The sequence below is a fragment of the Chlamydotis macqueenii genome, chromosome 14 (assembly GCF_036417535.1).
Source record: "Chlamydotis macqueenii isolate bChlMac1 chromosome 14, bChlMac1.mat, whole genome shotgun sequence".
NCBI lineage: Eukaryota > Metazoa > Chordata > Aves > Otidiformes > Otididae > Chlamydotis > Chlamydotis macqueenii.
Genome location: NC_141569.1, coordinates 13,561,037 through 13,583,644, shown reverse-complemented (window position 1 = coordinate 13,583,644; position 22,608 = coordinate 13,561,037). Strand labels below are relative to the sequence as shown.

Here is a 22,608-nt window from a genome sequence, read left to right as displayed (position 1 = left end):
ACATATAGGATCTGGTTTATGAAGTCAGGTTTTGCATCTCCTGCCAGGAATCCCAGGAACAGCCTCCGAAGGGGATCTGGTGCTCAGCACATCCCGTGCCGCGCTGGCTGTGCCGCAGCTTTTGCCGTCGGCAGAGGAGGAGCCCCGTTGCAGCAGCCGGTGCGAGGGAACACGCCACTCTCTTCTGCCCAGTCATTCCCTCCCTGGTCCCAAGCATTTGGGGTCTCCAGCGTCGTCAAATGGTTCTTATACCTCCCCAAACTGCCTCCCTCCCGCTCTCCACAGTGGTGTTCATTAGTGGGGACCTCCCGCCCACGAGGCTGCAAAATCGCTGCCCTCGCTTCTGCCAAGGCACGCCAGCCACGTGGAGAGGAAAAAGGAGAAAACCACGTGGAAAACGTAGAGCCAAAGGATGGTCGTTGCTTTGTTGTTTTATGGGTTTTATGCTATCCCATGTCAGCTTAGATGAGGTCAATATACTAGCAGTAGATAACGAAGAAATATTGAATATTAAGAAGCAGCTTCAAATTAATCTCAGCTTTATTTATTTATTTTTAAGTACAGCAGTGCACCTCCTACCTCCCTTATCTTTTTGGGTGCACCTGGAACTACGAAAGCTTTAAACTTGCAAATCCAAAGCTTAAACAGGGTAAATAGTTTTGCTTCAAACACTCCAGAATGGTTAAAAAAAAAAAAAAAAAAGGAGAAAAATCATACTCTATATTTGGCCTTTGGATTTGTTGCGCATGCAGAAGAAGAAGGTTTAGGGGAGCTTACGGATTTGTACGGGAGCTGAAAAGCTTGCGCCTGCTTAGCAGCCTTCATTGCAATGCACGCAGAGAGGAGAGAGCTGCTCTCTTTTTGTGGCAGTGTGAGCCTCAGCACTGCCCGTCCATCCCCTGCTGAAGTGTCCTGCTGCAACGTGGACACTGGGGGTGGATTTCCCCCAACTCTACTCAATGCCTTTTAAAATTGCTTTTGAAGCATCTCTTTTCCCATCTCAGAATCAAACTTGCCTTCCTCCTACTGCAGTTATTTGTGGAAGCTTTACAAAGTGTCCAGGAAAGAGAATAATTTTCCTGGACCCTTCAAAATTCTAAAAAAAAAAAAAAAAATTAAAAAAAAATTTAATCATCTTTCCAGAAAAACAATGGCGATGTCAGTGTGCCTGAGTGATGCCAGGAGTGGCCATGGAGACAGCCCAGTAACTAGCCCCTGAAGGATCCCCACGGGTGTGTGCTCCGAAGGAGCCCACGATCGGCAGAGCGGGGAGCTGTGCCCTGCCAGCGGCGCCGGAGGTGACTGTCAGCGGAGGATGCTCCGCCAGCGCAGGTTTTCATCCTGCCGCTAAAGAGCTCTGACAGCACATGGCAGCTGAAGCCGGGTGTTTGCATCAGCCCAGCAACATCGCCTGCATCCCTTGCTGCGCAGACACACACCAGCCGCACCGGCCGCGGCATTTCTGCGCTGTAGAAGGTGCAGCCAGGGGCATTAGTGAAGGGGCTGTGACCTTGAGACAAAGCCTGGCCAGGGGAATGAGGGCAGCTTAAGCCATTTCCCAGAGGCAGACACAAAGGAGGACATGTCAAATCCCATCTCTACATGGCTACATTTTCCATGTACACCACCCTCCCCAAAGTACGTGGTGGTTGGTCGTGAACAGTGAGCAGATCTTCTCAGGGGACAGAGCTCAGGTGGACTTCAGTTTGATGGGAGAAACCTTAAGGTAAGGGTTTTTATGGTTAAAACCTCTGTTTTTAAGGTATCTTTTGGAGTTCAAGAGCAGATTAATCTGCTATTGGAGTGAGATCCATTCCCCAGCTTTTCTTCGGGAAGAAAGATGAGGGTCCATGTGCTTTCTGCAAGCTCAAAAGGCAAGAAGCTGGAGAGGGCTTCCAATCTATTCCCATTAATTACATTTTTTCCCAGTCCTGACTTTTACAGCACTCCCCAGTTCGAGCTCCTCATTTTTCAGTGTTTGGGGCTAGCTGGCAGGTTTTCGGTTTCCATCAGCGGAATAAAGCGGATGGTTACCCCCAAGCGCCTGAGAGCACCCAGAAGAGCCAGGGGAAGTCTGGAGGAGGGAGCGGGACGGCACCGTCCTTGCAGCGGAGAGAATGAAGAGGGACAGCCGCGCCACGATGCAGTCCTACCTGCTGCTTTACAATAATCACCCAATTTAGCTGGGGTTTTTTTTTCCCTCTCTCTCTTTTTTCACTATTAAGATGTATGGGGAGGAAGGTGCCCAGCTGCATCCCAGCGCAATAAACCTCTTGCGACTGGTAAAAACCGACAAGCTATTCTTCCAGCTTGTTAGCAGTCAGGAAGATGGAAGGAAGTGGGAGGAATCCAGAGGGTGAGGTTTTCCAATGCCTCACTCATCACTGCCGAACCCAGCGCTATTTATGGTGCAATTATCACCACAGACAGACTCCTTTGTCATCCAGCCAATATTCTGGGTAGAAATCCTATTGCAGCCCAGCCACTCCATACATCATCCGGGCGCAGGCAGCGGCCAGGTGAAGAGGTTCGCTTGCGGAGAACACATCTGCGAGACGCTGCTTGTCCCTGACATCCCTGCCCACCCCATATTTACAACCAGGGCGGAGGCTGCAGCCCTTCTGCCCTCCCAGCAGTGCCCAGCGCAGCGGGAGGAGGCGAGGATGGTGTAGGGCTATTCTGCACAATGCCAACAGGGGTTTCCCGTGGGAATCTGCTCCGGTTGGGGCACGAGGTGGGGGGGTTTCCTGGTGGTGCAGAGCAGCAACAAGTCTGCTGGATGGAGGATGGCTGAGGGCAGCAGGGAAGGGAGAAGGATCTGCAGAGAAGTGACAGGAGGTGTTTTGAATCCCCTGTGGTTTTGTGGATGAGCCAGAAGGCAGGTGAGGGAGAATCAAGCACCTTATGTCCCAGCCAGGTCTCTGAACAGCAGGTTCCCTGCGTGTCTGTGTACCCGCGCAGCTCTGGTGCACCCTCCTCACCCCTGCCTGGCCCCATCGTCCAAGCCACTGCCGCAAGCATCGTCCCCAGGGAGTCACCCTGGATGGGCAGCGCCACTCCACAGACTGAAATTTGTGGTTTGTTTTCTTTTTCTCTCTTTTCTCTTCCCAAAAATCCTTTTTCTCTAGAGAGGAAATTGCACCTTTCTCCTTACTTTGTGCTGCAATGCCTCCTGAAGTTTGGCTGCACTTCACCTCGGGACTAGAGGGTCTCAGAACAAATTCCCACGCCATCCCCTCCTCTGGCTGGCTTTGGACAAGACCTGACCAGACTGGCTCATGGACACCACCAGTGAAGCTTGATTTCCTCTTAAATACCTATTTGGAAAAAGACTGTGGTGTAGATTCTCTGATGTCTAATAAGGGTTGAGCATCCCCTTCCCCTCCCCATTGGCAGAGGCATTTCTCTTCCTTATTTCATTGCCTGTTTTCACAGACCTTGTCAGGACCTTGCTATATCTGGAAGCCTCTTCCCCTGTGTCAAACGTGGGTGGTACTGGGCAGCTGCTAGTAGGAACCAGCAAGAACGCACGCAAGGCTTCTGAGTCACGTAGCCTAATTTTCCTGGAGAATAGGACTGAACTCCCACCCATGTCGCTGTTTCCACTGCCAGGGCAGAGCTGAAGTGTGTCCTGGACTCCTCTCCACCATCTCCCCTTTAGCTTTCGTTGCATAGAGCTGAGCTGCATTTATTAAGGGATGAGCCTTAACACTTGCAAGGAGTGAAATTCTTGCAGCAGAGGAGCTAAACAACCACTGCTCGCACTGCCTGTTTACCTTCTAATTGCGGCTGACTCCTGCCTTTCCACATTCCTGGTGCTGGAAAAGGGGAGAACAGATCTAGGCGATGTAATTTAATACCCCAAACATACTGCCTTAATTGCAATCCCCACAAGCCAGCCACACAAAACTCTAAACAAATTCGATTAATTTATTTCAATTTGCACAAGTCTCCTTCTCAAGATGGTAATTAATGGAGGGAAACAATTAAGGTAAACACAGCACAGCTGAGAGAGCTGTCCTTGCTAAAAGTCGTTTTGTTTTATTTTAATAATGCTGTATTTATATAAGTTCAGCGCTTTTAACAAGTTTCCCATTTCCTCAATGTTTAACCAGTCCTGTAAATATTCTGCCTGGGCTGAAACAGTTTTGTGAAATCAACAGGGAGGACACGGGGAAGGGAGAGACCCAATCACCAACGGGCACTCGGGGGGGACGTGGGCTGTGGGAAGAGACTCAGGCAAGGCAACAGGATATATACAGAGCCCTATATGATCTCCTTCTCTCCGCAGGCTGGCACGCTCCAACCGAGTTCTGGTGACAGTTGGCTTCGGTTGGGTTGTGGTGCTCTAAGCTGAGGGAGACCTCACCAACCCACTGCAGCAAACATCTCCCCATCCCTGACTGTCAGCTCCCACTCTTACAATCCTACGCATCCAGACTGAAGCTAATTGGTGTTTGTTAAGGCTTTGAGAGACACCAAGAGAGCCATTGGCATCAGTGGTGGCCATCCGGGGACACATCTCACCTGGACCCTGCCGTGGCAGGGGCTGGATAGAGCGGTGCTGGGGGGTGATCCTGCACCTTTCACCCCGTGCTTACCCTCAGGTGTGTTGCTGTCTTGGGACTGGGGACAGTCACACACTGGGAGGGGTTAATTCCTCCTCTGGGTGCTCCCCGAGAGGCTGAAAGGTGGCCCTGAATCAGGCGGTGTGGGAGGGCTGGGAGGCAGCCCCATGCAGCTGCCACAAATCCAGGGCTCCTGGGCTGCAGGTTGGCAGCATCACTGGTGTGACAGGCACGTATGGGTTTTATAAAGCCTGTAGGAAAAGCCTGTCCCAGTAAGTCTGTTTACTAAAAGTGTAAATGACCCACAGTCACACTGAGACAGCCCCACCTGATGCATCTTCCCAGGTTTCCTGCTCCTGCTTGAATCAGGGCTTGGCTTTGCATGGCTCCTGTGTGCAGCACAGCCTGGGGATGTGCCAGCGAGGCACGTCCAAAATGCCAGAAAACAGGGGCCAAAGGCATTTGTCCAGCTGCTGCTCGATCTCTGCTCTGGGTTGCCTTCAGCACATCTGCCATCACCCTGCTCGGCTCCACACGGGACAGACACTGATGTCACGCCAGGCACAGCCTGGCCGGAGGAAGTGATGGGGCCGTTTCTTCAGGAGGATTGGCAGGTCCCACTCCTGCTGCTCCAGCAATGGCTTTGAGATGCTTTTTTCATCACTTGTCATTTTCTGTCTTTGAATACATCCTGTAGGTGAGTTTTCTTGAAAGAGATGGTACATCTGTCGTCCTTGCTTTCCTTTATATTTTATTTTAAAGCAGGAACAATATAATCTGTCTTTCATTGCACCAGCTGGTATTACTAAAGAATGGAAAAAAATTAGGTGCTGGTTTTCTCCCTTTTCCTCCCACCTTCATTAACCTTAGCATGTACTGTGCTCCTCTTCCAGTGCAAGCAAGGCCTTGCTGGAGGAGAAGAAAATCTTAGCTCGAACAATCTAGTGTTGATTTTCCACTATCTCAAGTACCGGCTGGTCTGATTAGTTTGGAAATGCACCATTTGTTAAAGAAAGACGAGGTGCAGCCTGACACCTGCTGTATTAATTACTTGCCTCTTTAGTTAATTGCTTGCCCACAGTATTATGTGGGGGAAGTTGTCACCAATGTCTCCAGTTGAAGGCGCTGAATGGGAAGGAAGGAAATGATGCTGTTGGAGAAGAGGTCGGGCAGCTGGAGGATGCATTTTGGGATGGTGGGAGCAAGGCCAGTGCTAGTTCTGGTTTGTACCTCCCCGGGGATGAAAAATCCAGGTGCAGGTTACATCCCAGCATCCACAGAGGTGGGGGCTGGATGTGGTAGGAAGAGGGACCCATTTGAGAAGTGGTCCCATGACTACCAGGGACCTTTTTGGGTGACCCTGGGCAACATGTGTCCTCTTTCCACCCCCCAGTTCCTTCCTATAAAATCCAGAGAAGGATACAGATATCCGTTTGAAAAGCTCCAATGACAAGTGTTACATAAAGGCCAGAAAGCATTACTAGTTATTGTTGGGATGCGCGGGGAAGGAGCACACATGGAGATGGAAAAATACAGGGAGGAAATGAATCCGAGCAGCAGCAAGCACAGCGCAGCGGTGCAGGCGGGATGGAGCGCCTGTGCTGCAGGGCCAGGCAGCTCATCTCCCTCGGACCCCGAGTGCCTCTGAGGAGTCTATGCAGATATGGACCCATCTCCCCACGGCTCTGGCTGCTGATTTGGGGGTGAAGTTGCCGTGCATGCCACCACTGAGCCTGGGGCAGAGAGGCTGGTGGTGCCCATAGCTGCCAGCCCCAGCTGTGCCAAGCAGGAGCAGATCTGGCCTCTCCACAGGCTCACGACAGAGGACAAGGTGAAGCAGGAGCCCTCAGAGCTGGGGAATGAGCTCTGTCTGGCTGCTCCGAGTCCTCTGGGTCCCCGCAGACAGTCAGGCCACAGCAGCCTGGGTCTGAAAGCTGCCTAAAATAGACCTTGGAGAGTAGAGCATCTCAGGAGGGATGGTTTGGTAGGACCCAGTAATGAGCCCAACATCCACCTCACAGTCCCACCTGATGCTGGGAATGCTGGGGTTCCCTCATCCAGGTAGACATTTAGGGCAAGGTTGGGAGCGTGGCAGCGTGGGTGCGGCCAGTTCCCTCCCAGCTGCCCCCATCCAGATCCCAGCTGCTCAGTGAAGGAACCTGACATTCCAGTGGAGCTGTGAGATGTGGAGTCTTCTCTTGCAAGGGGCTGTGGGAACACTACTATGTACCAGCTGTGTGCTGAGACAAGAAGTTGCCTCCTCTCCCACCTTTGAGCTGAGGCTGTGATGAGCAGGGTGGCCAGATGAGGATGGGGAGGAACAGCCCCAGTCCCCTGCTCCAGTCCCAAGAGGGCAAGGAAGACCTTGCTGGTTGGAGTGGAGAAAGGATCTACCAGGACAGACCCTGGGAAAGAGGAAGTGGCATTGTGATGCGCTGCAGCCATCCCAGCTTCACTTCTGTGCTGATGGAGAGCTCGGGGCAGCCCAGCCCTGCTCACTGTGCAGGGCCAGGGCTGAGAGTGGGGCTGCTTTTGGGGCTGGGGCTGAGAAAAGCATGGCCAAGGCTCTAGCAGCGGCTGATGCTGCACACCCCCTTCGCTGTGCCTTCCTCCTCGCCTGCACTCAGCCTCTTCCTGACATCTAGTGGAGAAGGACAACACGGCAAAGGGATCTGGTGCCAGCTCCGGACTCCAGACAGACACAGGGAAGAGGTGAGGTGGGAGCAAGAGGCAGGTGAGAGTTGTCCCAGGCAGACATCCCCATGGATGGTTGAAGACCATCCCGTTCTCCATCCAGGGCCACCCTCTCGTTTTAGAGCTCGCGCGTGTCTCCCTGGCTTGTCACCCATCCCTAATGCCAGCTGCCAAAATCTAACCTGCTCCCGGCTCGCAGCCCTGTGCCCACGGTTACAAAGTTGGGACAGGGACAGATGCTCTCCGTAGCATTCAAAGGACATCGCCACCCTCCAGGGTCATCCCACACTGGTCAGTACGTCTACCACACTGGCTTCCTGGTTCCCATCCTTCCCGAAAGCCGTTAGCTGCAATGACAGCCAGGAGCTAGTCCCGCCTGCCTTCTTTCACATGCTCACTTTCTGCAAGCAAAACCACCTTATTTTTTTTCCCTTGTTGCCAGGATGTCAGCTGTCCACACATCCTCAAATCTCCCTGGTGATGCCCAAGCACTTTCATCAATGAGTGGCTGAAAGTTAAACACCCAGCAACAAAACAACAACAACAACAAAAGGTCTTTATTTCAATGACCAGAAATAAAATTTAATTCAAAGAGCAAAGATACTAATACAAACCCCAAAGGTGCTCTGGGCAAACGGGAGTGATTTGCACGAGTCCCTTCCCCAAGCAGCCAGGCAGATGTGGCTCTGGTCCCCAGCTCTCCCCCAGCATGGATGTGGTGCAGAACCCCCCCCCCCACCCCCCCCATGCCACCCCCTTGATGGAGGGACCTGCAGTGGCATGGGAGCTCCCACACCTGGGGACCAGCCAATTCCGGGGGGTAGGCGAGGGGTGTGGCATCAGTGGGTGAGCTCACACTGACCCTGTGGAAAAGAAAGGCACTTCCCAAACTTCAGTGGCATCCTGCCACCTGCATGCACCTGCCCTGGGAGGAGGCATCCCTCCATCACCTACCCCTGCCCACCCCGATCTGACATCCCGAGGCTACAGCCCCTTGGGGGAGTCATGGTGCCCCAGTGACAGCAGCAAATTTGGGGCGAAGGTGGCTCAAAGGTAGAGAAGCAAATCCAGCTTTGAGTTGTCCTCAGCCGCCCTGCACTGACTGTGGTCCCCAGGGAGCCAGCCCCCAGCTCCCCCTGACTGCTGCGCCGGGGAGACACTTTGCTGGAGAGAAGGGACCGAGACCTCTCACTGCTGGAGAGAGCAACATGGAAAAGTGGTGGCCCTGGGTAGGGACCTCTCCAGACCTGTGTCCAGAGCCTCCTGCCCAGGGCACAGCTCAGCAACATGTGCAGTAAGGATCACTGCAGCCCCAGAGTGGTTTTCTCTCCCCTACACACATCCCACAGCCCACTGAGACCCCAGCTGGGCTGCGGAGCCTTTGAGAAAAGCAGGAAAAAAATTCTGGAAGCAACGTTAATCCGATGACTAAGTGGATGTCACTCCCAAAATTCAACCCAAAGCCACTGAAATTGTGGATGGGAGACAAAAATCTCAAACCTTCAGGATTTCCATGGAGGAAAGCCTGCTCTGTGCAGGGGGACGGTCTTTGCCCTGTATTTAGAAGCCAGCAGCAGCCAGGCACTTGCAGACAGGCACTTGCTCCCCTGACATGGGGCTCTCGGCCTCGGTCACTGGTCCTACCCCCTCCCCGCCTCTCCAGAGGTTTGGCTCCCTTTGACTTTTCCCTGCGCTCTTTGAGGGGGATCCTGAACTGTGCTGGGTCCCAAGCGCAAGGACACAGCCTCAGCTCAGATCCTGATTTTCTCCTGAGGAGGCAAAAAGTTTGTAAGAAACACTGAACACAGGAGCAGAAAGTCTCCCAAAACCACTTCCAGGCTTAACTCCCTCATGCCATCAGCTCCTTCCAGCCCCCAGCTGCGACCCTGCAACCTGAACCCAGCCAGGCTCAGGAACAGTAGCCTTTGGGTGGAGGCTAAAGCACCGATGCTGCCACATCCCCCCATTCCATGGCACTTCATGGCAGCGGAGACAGCACTTGAGGAAGTGGCCGGCAAGTTCGGCACAGTGAACATGGCAGAGCACCGATGCAGAGCGGTGGGAAGGGGACATCTGGACCTGGGTACATTCAGAGAGCAGCATCTCCTCCTCATGTGGCCATGCAGGTGCTTGGGAGCAGGACTATGCATTTTAGGTTGTTCAATTTTACCTTTCTTCTCATTTGGATAGAAATTAAGTCAAAGTCGTAAGTGGAGGCAGAGTCATCAGCTCCCTGAGGCTGGGGGAAGCCATCGGGACCTCTTTGTCTCCTGGTGCCAGCTCTCCCAGGCCTCTACATCTGCTGCACAGAGCTGGACCACCTACCAAAAATCCCTATACTGCCCTTCAACGAGGAAGAGCCAAAACAGGGATGATCCTGGCACTCTGTCCTCTGCCCCAAGGAGAACTCTCCTTAGTGCCAAAGCAGCTCAGCGAGTGATTTTGGTTCCCGAGACACAGCCCACCTTTCCAGCCCAGTCCCCTCTCCGGCGGCACAGCACAGCCGTGTCACCGAGCAGCTCCCGGCAGCGGTCTGGACGGTGTAGTGTTGCTGCCAGCGCGGCACTGGCCTCACCGAGCCGAGCAGAGGGTGCCCAGCTCATCACTTTTTGGGGAGTGGGGCTCAAACCACACGCAAAATCATAGAATGGTTTGGCTTGGAAGGGACCTTAAAGATCATCCAGTTCCAACCCCCCTGCCATGGGCAGGGACACCTTCCACCAGACCAGGTCACTCAAAGCCCCATCTGAGAGGCAACACACAGAGAAACCCAAGAGAGTGGAGGTCTCCCCTGCAGAGAGGCCAGGGGGCTCAGACGTGGCCCCGGGGGCTGCGTTCGGGCAGCGGGTGCCCGGCCCGGGGCTGCTGCAGCAGGGCGGCGAGGATGCGCTGCAGCTGGATGAGGCGGGCACGCAGGGAGGTGGTGGAGAAGAGATTCAGCTGGTAGGATGGGTCAAGGGGCAGGATGGAGATGAGCCACCAGCACCATGTTGGGCCGTCTGCCAAAGCCTGGATGGGAGAGAGAGAGAGAGAGAGAAAGACCCTCGGGTCAGGAACCGCAAGGTGAACGCGCGGCCTTTGGGCAGCATCGCTGACGGGAAGCATTTGCTCCTGTCAGGATAGCAATGCCAGCTTTGGTGGAGGTATTCCTCTGAACAGTTTTTTTGCCTGCCCAGGCTCAAAACTGCTGGATAAACTAATTTAATTTCCAGACAAGCGTTCCCCAGGGAGCCTCCAGACACAGATGTAACCGGGAAAAAGTCTATACTAAAGAGACAAAGAAATATCTTGTGCGTTTCCTTGTCTAAGGCAATGCTTTTTGCAAACAGGGGCCAAATCCTGCACGATCGGTGTCTTTTGGGGCATTTGCCTTGTCGTCACTCAGAGGCAAGGCGCAGGCCAGGCACCACCGCTGGGCAGTGCTTTTGTAAACCGGCTTTTTTAAAACCTGAGCCAAACTGAGAGGGAAATGCTTGATTCAGCTGAAGGAGGGTGAATCGTTCTGTAATTCTGAGCACAGCGTTGATGCAACTGCTGGCCAGGACAGCCTTAGCCTGGGACAAGCCAGCAAGAGCCTATTTGTAATGATCCAGGCAGGAAACACTTTCTTAAAAGAGTGAAAATTAAATTTTGGACTTTTTTTTCTTTTTTTCCTTTATAGAATCTGAATTTGCCAGAGCAACTTAATAAGCAAACTGGATCCTGCCCTCTTAGCTCCTCTCCTCTGGCCAACTATAGCTGTTTCACAGGAACACGATGGGAAAGGAGACCATGGACTCGCTGAGCTGTGGGGTTCAGTGTTTTGCCCTTTTTTTTTTTTTTTTCAAACCAGTTTCTTGATTATCATTTAGGAAAAGAGTTTGGGAAAGCTTTAGAAACTCAGTGGTCGGTTTCCAAGAACAGTTTAAAGAAATGTTAAACAGTTTTAACAAACAAGCCCTACCACAGCTCTGAGTGAGAGATGCCATAACTGGTAAAAGGACTGAAAACCGGGGTTTGTTTTACTCATCTTGGTGGGGAGCTAAGCATGGAAGCAGAGTGGTTAGTGCAGGAACGGCGCTGCCTCAGAGGCTCTCTTGGTACCCTCTCCATCTAGAGCATCCCTTCCCTCAGGGCATTACCTGGATGTCCTCGTCCTTCTCCGGCAGTGGTCCATGCTGCATCAAAACGTGCCTGGAGGCAAGGTCTCCATGCTCACAGAACCGCTGAGCCAAGCGGTAGGTGCTCTCGTGAAGGCACTGCAGCTCCTGCAGCTCCTCCCCAGCCACCTGCGCAGAGGGAAGAGGAACACAGGAGGTGTCCACGGAGAGGCTCTGTCCCACCGCAGCAGGAGCTTTTGCCTCGGTTCTGCCCTCACCTTCTTGTCCTCCAGGTACTCGATGTCGGCAGTGTTGTAGCCGTCCCTGTGTCCGCGTCTCAGCACCCGGAACCGCCTCCTGCCGATGGTGTCCACCAAGGACCGCCCGTCCGCCAGCAGCTCGATCTGCCGAATCTCCAGCATGCAGCCATAGTCAGCAAAACTGGAGGGAGCCAGGGAGAGAAAAGAGGAGCTGAGCTGGGATACCAGTGGTGGGAGAGCTGCTTCTCCCGAAGGCACCACCTCCAAAGAGAAAAAGGCCCAGGAACAAGCTGGCTGGGAGGGGGCAAATTCAGAGATCCATTCAACTCTGTTCAGTTCCCACTTGCTGCTAAGAGGGCAGGGAATAGCAAGCACACTGTCCACACTCCCTTGGATCTGCCTCATACCAAAATGATAAAATCACAGAATGGTTTGGGTTGGAAGGGACCTTTAAAGGCCATCCAGTCCAACCCTCCTGCAAGGAGCAAGGACATCTTCAACCAGATCAGGTTGCTCAGAGCCTCATCCAACCTGGCCTTGGGTCCTCATACTGCCCTGATGTCCACTGGTCCTGAAGACATACTCCAAAGCCCAGAAAATGTTACTTATCTCATCTCACTTGAACAGGACCGGAGCATGGGGAGGATATGTTATGTAGATACAGGTACTTAACAGAGTACTTGGGTTAGGAGCCTGGGACTGAGCCCACCCGAGATCTGGAAGTGCCATCAGGAACACAAAGATGGCCACACTACACCAAACAAAAGCCCATTTAGCCCAGCGTCCTCTCCTAGCTCGTTAAGGATAGAGTATGAGAAATACTGCAGTTTTAAAGTGCTCACTAAAAGGAGCTGGAGGACACGGCCAGGGAACCACGCAGCTCAGAGACGTCCTGAGCCAGAAGCTGTTCCCAGACCATTGTATTTAACAGGCACCACTGGCTCTGCCCCGCTCCAGCGCTGGCCCCATTCCTCGCCCGGCCGGTGGTGACGCTGAGAGGCAGCAAGGTCCTGTTTCACTCTGCTGTGTGGGGAATGCACCACCTCCCTGCTGATCTTATCTGCAGGGTGCAGTGGGATAGGTTCCTTCTCTCTGAACTATTTGGGATTTTAGAAATTTGAGGCTGGAGCAGAGAGGGGCAAATCAGCCAGGGCAGAGGGAAGCCACCTTGCCTGGGAGCTCACCTTTTCCCATGCTCGTATATACACATGCCGAACCTCCTCGTGCCCGTCTCCTGGCACCGCCGGATCATGAGGCGGTAGCGAGGTTCGAAGACGTGCAGAGGGCAGGCGATGCCTGGGAAGGACATCGTGCATACGAAGATGGGGATGTTCTTGGTCAGGCTGAGGGACAGGAGGAGAGACTACTATGAAACCTCCCGGAGCAAATCCCATCCCAAGGGCTCTGCAACAGCTGCTCCCTCAAACCAGATGTGTCCTTTACCCCAAGAAGTGATGCTCCAGCACAGAGCAACACCAAAGCCTCCACTCAGCTCACCAAGAGCCCGAGGACCGACTCTGCCCACAAACCAGCTCCTTGCAGAGATGCCTCCTCAGCTCCAGGTGCCCCATGGGGCACGCGCGCACCCACCCAGCACTGCTGTGACGTGGTTCTAGAAGTGGGACAGACACCACTTGAGCAGAACCAGGCCAGAGCTATGGTATGTGGTGTGGAGAGCCCCCTCGGTGCCCCGCCCCGGCTCCCCATGCATACATACTCAAACATGCATGCTGGAGCAGCTCCCTGCTTACTTGGAGAGCTCTGCCATCTCAGCCCGGTGCATCTCCCGGCGCTCGGCCAGCTGCGTGGGGAAGGTGGCCAGCAAGATGTCCTGCAGCAGCACAGTGGGGTTGTAGCTTCCAGCCTTCAGGTACTAAAAGAAAATTAGTCCCAGAAATAGGTTGGAGAGGAGCAGAGGGGGAGCCCTGAGGCCCTGCCAGGCTCTGAATGACGCTCACTTTTATTGGAGTTGAGGGTAATTTTAGATCACAGAAAGGCAGGGATGAAACCCATCGGGGGATGTCGAGCCAGCTAGCAGGACGGGATGTCAGCTCCACTGAGACCTCCAGACACGGCTCAGACCCCGGGCCCGTCCAGCGCAGCGTCCCGTCTCTGACAGTGATGCAGTCCTTGTATGACAACCTAATTTCCCTGATGGTCTCATCCAAATCCCTTTTCATTAAAGATTAAATCAACTCTCCAGGCTAGCAGGTTTTCCATCCATTTCCATTTTTAAAAGTAATTAGCATGCCCTTCTTTCTTTCTCCCTCTCGCTCTACCTCTCAGTCCTGTTTACAATCTCACTAAATCACTGTGGCATCTTGTGGAAATGAATCTCTTGGTCTTAATTATCAACTGTCTGGTCATCCCCATGTAAGCGGAGCTGACGCCGCTGTGCCAGGGAACTGCTAACGTAAGAGCATCGCACCTTCCCACCCCAGCCCTGGGCATGGTGCCAGCAGCCAGAGCCGGTGCCTGGCTCTCCCTCGGGCTCCATCCCACGGGATACATGCCCTCACCTCTCTCAGGCTCTGTTTGCAGAGGGGACAGTTGGGCCGGTGGTCCAGGCAGCGTTCGAGGCACTCTTTGCAGAAGGTGTGCCCGCACGGCGTCGTCACCGGCTCGAAGAACATCCTGCGAAGGGACCGAAGTCAACGGGCTGCAGAGCGAGGTGGCGGAACGAGCACAGGTAAGCCCAGCAGAGACAGACTTCACAGAGCCTCCGTTCACAGGGCTGGGGACCCTCAAAGCTGTTGTTCCCCAGGTCTGGCTCAGCACCCTCCTTTGGAAACCCCGGCTGGTCTCAGCCTTCGCTTCACTTGCCTTCACTACAGCTGCATTGGCTAAGCTTCGTTCGTAACTCTTGTTAATTAAATGTGAAGGTTCCTAACTTATTCCTTTAATTAGAAGTCTGGGCTCAGGCTGTCGGACTTGCACAACGATGTAAGATGAGAACTGCTCCGGGCCTGAGCACGGCTCCCCGTCCCTGCAGGGTCCCCGTGGACCACATCAGTACACACCTGGCACCCCTTGGTCCCGGCAGGGCTGCAGGTCCCCAGACCCTCCCAGTGGTGCAGCCCAAAAGGCAGCAATGGAAACTCCTCCTCCCCTGCTCCAAGGGCAGAGCTGGCAGCAAGCACTCAGGTCGCTCACAGGGGCTCCAGGATCAGAAATGAAATGAAGGTCTCGGGAATGCCTTGCCTCCTCCTGAACACTGTTTCCCTGCTCTCAGAAGAGACCTAAATCCACCCAATTTGGACCAGATACAGCCTTGCTCTCTCTCTCTCCCCTGTGTCACTCCCCTGTGCCCTGCCCACACCTGGACAAAGCCACCGCACAGGTGACCTTGACCGTCTTGTGCGTCTGGCGCCGCGACGCCCAGCCCTCTGCCAGCAGCTGCTTGCACAACTGCTCGAGGTCCTGGGACACGCCAGAAATAACAGCCTGCCCTGTGGCAGCACCCAGCCCTTCCTCAGCCCTGAGTCAGCAGATGGATACGGGTTGTGCCCTGTCCTCTTTTCCATCTCCAGGCAAGGAGCTCACAAACATTCCTCTCTGGGTTTGCCATGCCCCTGTCACTGGTGCTGTTTCCCTGGGGCAACACCCTCCTGTTCCAGCCGGCGGTTACGAAGGGCAACCACTGCTTTCAGTCTTTGACCCCGCCGAACATCCCCACCTCCACGTCGACATCCCAAGCGGTACAGACCTAACGATGCTGCACCCTCAGACGGGGCGATCTCAGCTCTCTCAGCCTGGCAGGGCAACGCGTGCGTCTGCCTTCCCCTCTTATCTCTCATCTCTACCGAAACCCGCGTTTCAGCAGTACGGGGGACTGAGCTTGCTATTAAGATGTGAAGAAAGATCCACACCGGGAAGGAAAACCCAGCAGGTGCCAATTCTTCATCCCAAAAGCTCTCCCACCAGAGAACTCACCGGATGCAGAGAGAGCACTCCAAGTCAGATACGCTCAGCAGCTCTCCGAGGCATGGCTGGGTACACTTCGCTGCTGTTTCCTCTTCATCATCTAGTGGCAAAAGAGAGGTAAAGAGAAGACAACCCGCCATTTCAACACTGAAAACTAATTTTTGGTTTCTGACCTTGTTCTGAGGTGTAAGTAGTTAGCTGCTACACAGTGCTTTGAAAGTTAAAACCAAAACCGCTAGGAAATGCGACATAAAGCCCTCTACTAACCCATCCGTGTTCACCCACACCTTTTACATCAGTGGCTCTCATGGTACTTGGCAGAGGAAGGTGGTATCTTCCTACCTCCTTTTGCAGGCAGGGAAACTGAGGCACAGGGAGATGAAGGGGCCTAAGAAGCTCCCAGATGGAGGTCGCTGGAGACCTGCCACGAGTTATCATCACCACTTTATGCAGACCCTGGTACGTGGCAGGCACCTGGCCGGACACTGATGGCAAGTTCATGCCAACGGAGGTGCCACTTCCCCCAGCGCACGGCACGGCATGTCCCTCGCACAGGAATTTAATCTAAACCTAAACCTAAACCCATCTAAACCCGTGGGAACCAAAGGAAGCCTCTCTCTGACTCCACAGAGGGAACAAGTGATGGCTGGCTTTAGCAAGAACTTTTCACCAACCTAGACCCCAAGGTGTGGGGTTCACCAGCGCAGCACAGGAAGATTGGATTCTCCTCACACACGTGAGAAGTGGTGAATGTTTCTGGCCAGAGCTGCCCCATCGTGTGCCCCGGGGATGTCTGCTCGCCGAGCTGGTACACGGTGCAAACACTACATTTTCAGTGCCAGCTGGGTTTTAAATAAGTATTTTGAATGAGATGAGATTTTGGCACCTTTGACGACACTCACCTACCAACCACCGGTCCTGCCTCTCTGCCAAAGCCTCCGGTTCCTGCCGTCGCCCCTGGCCATGCTCAGACCCAGCGTCCCCTCTGCCATCCGCCGGCTCTCCCTCCTGATCCTAGACACAGTAAAGATGAAACTGAGCCCAAAACCTCTTCTCCCTTTGAACGCACAGCCCCTTCTGTCCCAGCAAGCCCGATGGCACCAGCAGGCTTCCTGCGTTGCTGTTCATTAACATCTTGCGTCCACGGGACAGCAGGAGAGCGTGGCCTTCAGACATTCCTGCTCATCTCATGGGTAAACATGGGTTTACTCTGTCCAGACGTACCACCTGGTATTTGGGTGTACCTGAGCCCGTTTTCTCTTATTTCCCTCTCTTTCCAAACCTGCCAAATTCATCTACAGAAGGCAAAGAGCAAAAGATGAGCTTTCCTTAATAGATGCTAATGGTCTGAACTGTTCTCAAATGTGGGTTTTGGATTAAAAAAAAAAAAAAAAACACAAAAACTGACTTTTTTTTTCCCTGATTGTAGTGTGACTTGGGTTTTTAAACACCATGAGAGTCTAAAATCTTACCAGAAGTACTGCAGAATAAAATTGGGAGGGGTATGAAGACAGAGCCTCCTCTGTTTTCCTCATCCCTGCAGCATCAGCTCCGATGGCGTCTTTGCTCTCCCACCCTCCGCTACCTGCAGCTGCTCATCCCAGCACACAACCACGTGCACGTGGCTATGGTCCTGCACAGCCTCCCCTTATCACACCTCCTTTCCCACCATTGGAAAACCCTGATTTGGGATGTCCCAAAGGGACATCATGTCCCATCACGGACTCAGATCATCACATGCTCTCTTACCTGGGCTTGTATAGAGGACGATGGGAGCGCAGGGTTCTCTCCGTCAACCTGGGGACCAGTGGAGCCCTGGTGAGCATCACCCAGGCGTGCAGCAACTGTGCGTGGCGGAGCAGCATCCTCTCGCCTGAGGATCTGCAAGGAGAAAGCAGGGCTCAGGGGGCGCTGGGAGAAGGAAGCAGGGAGGTGGGTGGCTGCCAGGCTCCCTCTTTCTCCAGAGCAGCCTCCTGCTCACCGCAGGACATGTCAAGGTTATTGTTTCATCGCTCACTGAGTTCTCTGTCAAACAAATGCCTTAGCAGCATGTAAGGAAGAAAGCAGCACGAGGCAGCGAACAAAATGGTGTATTTTAAGGGCTGGTAACAGTGATTTTGGTACATGGGTGGGTGCTGCACTGAAATCATCTGCAGAAATGACTCTCCAGTGACAGCTTTCAGCTGGCTGCTTTGCCTTGGGTGACTGCTGATGCTGCCTCGAAGCCTACTTCATGCCATGTCAGCATCTAACCCTGCAAAACCTGAGACCTGAAGATATGGACTGAGGAAGGGGAGTTTTCTTCATGAGTGAACCTGCATCAGAGCAATGGGAAGGCTCTTGGACAAGGACCCAACTTCCCTTGATCCCACTGCTGGCCAGAGCAGCACAAGCATGATGGATGCGAGTCCTTCAGAGGACAAGGGCATCTCCCAGCGAGGGCACAGGACCTCGCCTCGGTACGGCCCACGCACCTTCTCCATCTCTCTCCGAGCAGGGTGGAAATGGGGACTGAGTGTCAGGCAGTGCTCCCATGCCAGCAGCGCTTCAGCTCTCTGTCCCATCTCCAAAAGCACCTTTCCTTTCCTGAAGAAGCCCTGCAGAGTAGAAAAACTTGTGGTGACTATGAGACAGTGACCAGTTGAGTACAAGCCCTTGAGCTCCCATGCAAGCCCTGAGGGAAGCTCCCTCCAGCCTCCTGCCTGCTCCCATCCCAGGTCAAAGCAGCCGGACATGTCGCTGCTCCCATGCTCAGATTTGTCCTTTTTGCCCGCCAAATCCATCCACAGCCAGGTACCCATATAGGGCTCTTCCAAAATGCAGCAGCTGTAAAAGCCAAGCAAACAAAGCCTACAGAGACCGAGAGGAGGCCTCCAGGGCTTCTGTCTTTGAAGCTGCAAAACTATTGCCAACGTGTGCTTCACAAACCAGAAAGCGAGCTCCCAGGGCTGACTTCTCCATGGTCAGCCCAGCGCCCAGCCAACGCTTCCCCGAGCTCCCAGCTGCGATCCCGCGCACCAGCATGGCTAACGTGCCCTCACCGTCTGTGCACGAGCGAGGAGGGACGCGGTGCCAGCCCCCTCCCCTTAGTGCAACGCAGCGCTTGCAGCCTGGATTTGCAACTTAATGGGTTTGGCGAGTGTATTCCTGAGCAGGGTGGATCCAACGGCTAGGAAAATTCAGGAAAGGGGGAAACTGCTGCCATACAGGGAGATTTTGCTCCCAGTGCAGACAGTCAATGGGGTCTCCCCTCCGCTCACCTCGTGCTCTCCAGGCTCAGCCCTGCACACGGCGTCCAGGTCCTCCAGCGCCCGCGGGAGCTGCTCCAGCACCACGAACGCCTCTGCCCGGCACAGCCGCAGGGAGCTGGCATCTGGGACTGGAAAGAGAAATGTCGTCACTCGTGTGACGAGTTCATGTGCAGCAGGGCTGGATGAGGCCCAGGAGACCCCGCTGTGGCGAGACGGTCCCTGCGCTGCTGCCTCGCATTGAGCACAGCCAGCTCCTGTGCTCCTCTGGCAGGAGTCACTGGCCTCATAAGTCTCAGCAAGGAAGTTATTTTCCCTAAATATCTGTTTTTAAACTCTTTGAGGCTCTTCCCTTTGTTTTTCCCCATCTCTCCCAAATGCCCTCAGCCAAGAGGCCCCCTCAGCCTTGGGGCTCAGCCCCGCTGGGATCTGGGCTCTTATCCATCCTTTTCGGATGCAGCAAAAAGGCTACACCATACGCGTAACCCTGTGGGAGCTGTTGCCATGAGAGGCTCTGCAACGTGATTCACCCAGCGGAGCCACAATAACACGTTACCAAACCAGCCTGCAGCTGCTGAGACCTGCAATCCCAAAACACCAGGGAGCCTCCCGGACCCACCTGGCTGCCACCGCTCTCCTGGGGCAGAGAGGAAACCAGGGAGGGGTGCAAGGATCTGCCCCCACCATGTGACTCAGGATGAGAAAAGGCCGAGATTTCCCAAATTGGAGGAAGAGAACTGAGCATCCAGGGAGAGTGGAGTCCAGGGGGCTAGGTAGTGGCCCACCAGCCCTCATCAGAAGACATCCTTGCTGACGATGTCTCCTGCACAACCAGCCCTGGCAGCCTTTCCTCGTGCCCTGGTTCAAACATGGTGCTGACACAGCTCTGCCGACAAACCACAGGTCTGGACCAGACACAAGCCCTGTGACAGAAGCCGGCGTCTACCCGCACCCCTGCCTGCCCCGCTACCACCGTGCCCAGGTGCTCAGCACATCTCATGGAGGAGCAAGCTCTGCCACGGGTAGAGGCTGCACCGGCCACACCGAGCAGTGCAGCAGAGCAACATCCAACCCCGCAGAGCTTACTTTCATTTATGATGTTACCCAGGACCTTAGAGCTCACGTCAGGTCCTGGAACTTGGGAACATGGGAACTTGCTGCTCCATACCCTGTCCCACAAGCACGTGCACAGAGATGAAATATTCCAGCCGCTAACGGCAGGTAGAGACGGACTCATGGGTACAAAGTCTAGGGGCTTATTTTCCACGCGAGCAAACCCACGCGAACATTTGCACGGCCCAGCGATAAAGCGACTGATTTGGAGAAAACAAGATGTGTAAAACGGGGCTATGAATTCTGCATTTCTCTTCTACTGAAGCTATTTTTGATCTATGATATCATTAGACATCAGGGACGTAAGCCAGCTGGCGGCCCCGGCGGCTGGTGAGTGACTGATAGAGCTCCCCAGCCTGCCGGCTCCAGGCATGTCAGGAGGCCTCCCACATTACGCGTTACAGTGCAATTTTTTTGTTCACTTAGAAAAACAGAAGATTAAAAGTTGACAATTTATTTCCTCCCAAGGAAAGAGAGCTGCACTGCAAACTAGCCCGCAGTGCGACGCTGAACCACACAAAAAAAAAAAAAAAAAAAAAAACAATCTGCGTGGGTCAAACATTTATCAGTGGTTGTGTTTGACAGCGAAGGGCAGCCCAAAAGAAGTTGTGCAGCCTGAAAGCGGGCTGCAGGAGTTGGAAAACACATCCTAAAATCACCACCCACATGGCCAAGCACGAGCAGCACCGGGAAGCGCAGGTTTACGGGCACTGTGGCTGCGATTGCAATTTCCTCGTCGCCCTGAGCTGGACTTCCCCTGTCCTTCAGGGAACTGAGCATGCAGGGAAAACCGAGGACAGAGTTCTCCTTATACTCACAAAGGCTTTTTAAAAAGAGATAGAATCATACGCCCCAATCAGACAGAAGCCTGGCAGTAAGGGAAACAGGACTGGAGAACTGTGCACGTGCATCTGCGTGGCAGGACGGGTGCGCAGGGTATGAGACGGACGCCTCGGGAGGTTGCATAAAGGGACCTGCTTTCGGCTGCCAACACCAGCATCGACTGGCCCACTCAGCCTTTTGGTTCCAGGCGTAGCCTGAACCCCTGGCACTTGGCTCGCAGCAGGCGATGAATAAGTGTCTGCACCGCGCGAGGAGAGCCGACTGCTGTCATAGAAACGCCGGTGGAGAAAGGACCTCCTGCCTCCACCACCCCAACCCCCTGCTCCAGACACATTGTATAACCCCTTTGATTTAAGCATTACTTTCCAAGAAATCCACTTACAGCCAGACATTAAAGCAGATCACCCCCCCCCCGGGCCCGATCCTGACTCTGCTGCCAAATGTCTCGCCAGAGCCGACTGCAGAAGGGGGACGGGGATGGGGGAGGACACTCACGACACCCTGCCCTATGCCGTGGGGCTGACGCAGGAGCTTGGCCAAGGCTGTGTCCTTGCCAGGCTCTGGGTGTGAGGACACGTCTGTCCCGGACTGGAAAAGTCCCAGGCGCTTTACATAACGCTCACCCTCACCCTGGGCAAAGCTTTTCCTCTGACCCTGAAATATTGCCGGGTGGCAAGATGCAAGAAGCCGTTTGTGGCTCTTTCCTCCCCGTTCCCTTGCTAATGCCTGAAGCATGTGGCCAGTGGGACACAGGCTCTGCGCCCTGCCTGTGGCCCTGGCACCTGGGATGAGCAGCAGAGCTTTGCCCAGCCACTCGTCCCCTCCCATCATCCTGGGACACCCGCAGACACAGGAGAAATGCCCAGCACCTGGGATCCCCCTGCCCATCCCCACCAGCTCTGCCTTTCCAATGTTTCCAGCTTCCTAGGTCTCCCAGCTCTGGGCTGCGCAGGCTCAGAGGACACCATGGTGACAAAGTGACCCACACTGGTACCTACCTGCTCCAACAGCACAGCCCACGCATCCCCCTCTCAGCTGTGGGGCTGGCCCCTCGCGCCCAGCACCCTCGCTCCCCAACCCACCCCAGCAAGCCCTTCAGGCCCGGTGATGCTTACCCAGCTCGATCCCTTTCTGTGCCATCCTCAGCGCCTCCTGCGCGTCCCCATGGGCGAGAAGGTCCCGGACGCGTGCCACCAGCCAGGCCAGCCGGCTCTCCCGCTCCACGCATTTCTCCAGGAGGCCGCAGAGCACCACGTTGCACCTCGCTGCCTCGACGCCCAGCAGCTTCAGCCTCTCCTGGCACACGGGGCAGCGGGAGGGGGGCACGGCCCCCCCGAGGCACGGCTTGCAGAAGGAGTGACCACAGGACACGGTCACCGGTTCCCAGAGGAGGAGGAGGCAGGAAGGGCAGCGCAGCAGGTCTAACTCCCCGCTCCCGGGGCCGAGGGGCTGCCGGATTGGGTTCCCCTCCCGGAGTGGGGAGGACGGGCTGGGGGGGCCGCGGTTCATCGCAGCCGAGAAGGGGGAGCTGCCCCTAAAGGTCACCGGTGCCCGCACAGCCCGGGGCCGCCAGCTCCCCGCGCATCGCCCGGCTCAGCCCATCCTCCCCGGGGCTACCGGCCCGGCCGGTCCCGCCGGGGCAAGACCCCGTCCCCCCCTTCTTCTCCTCCTCCCGGAGCCGGACGGGCTGGGGGCGCCGGTGACGGAGCTGCCGGGGCCGCCATTGGCCGCCGCCGCCGCCGCCCCGCCCCGCCCCGGCCGCGTTTCGTAACGGAGCCACCGGTACCGGCAGCGCCGCCGCGGAACGGGATCGGGGCCGCGGGGGGGGGCGGCGCTCCCGGCGTGGGATGCGGGTTGGCCCCGGCGTGGAGTGCGGGAG

The 22,608-nt window shown here is 54.9% G+C and overlaps 1 protein-coding gene across 1 annotated transcript; it reads right to left on the bottom strand.

The window, feature by feature from the left end:
• Positions 1–7,801: 7,801 nt before the first annotated feature.
• LOC104483163 (LON peptidase N-terminal domain and RING finger protein 1) lies at positions 7,802–22,377 on the bottom strand. The gene is made up of 12 exons (XM_086759132.1): positions 21,845–22,377; positions 18,786–18,904; positions 18,000–18,122; positions 17,275–17,406; positions 16,428–16,539; positions 15,535–15,625; positions 14,121–14,235; positions 13,353–13,474; positions 12,786–12,944; positions 11,620–11,782; positions 11,384–11,530; positions 7,802–10,271 (listed from the first exon to the last, which is right to left on the bottom strand). The coding sequence occupies exons 1-12, from the start codon at positions 22,236–22,238 to the stop codon at positions 10,074–10,076; spliced, it is 1,875 nt and encodes a 624-aa protein (XP_086615258.1). The 5' UTR covers positions 22,239–22,377; the 3' UTR covers positions 7,802–10,073.
• Positions 22,378–22,608: the final 231 nt, after the last annotated feature.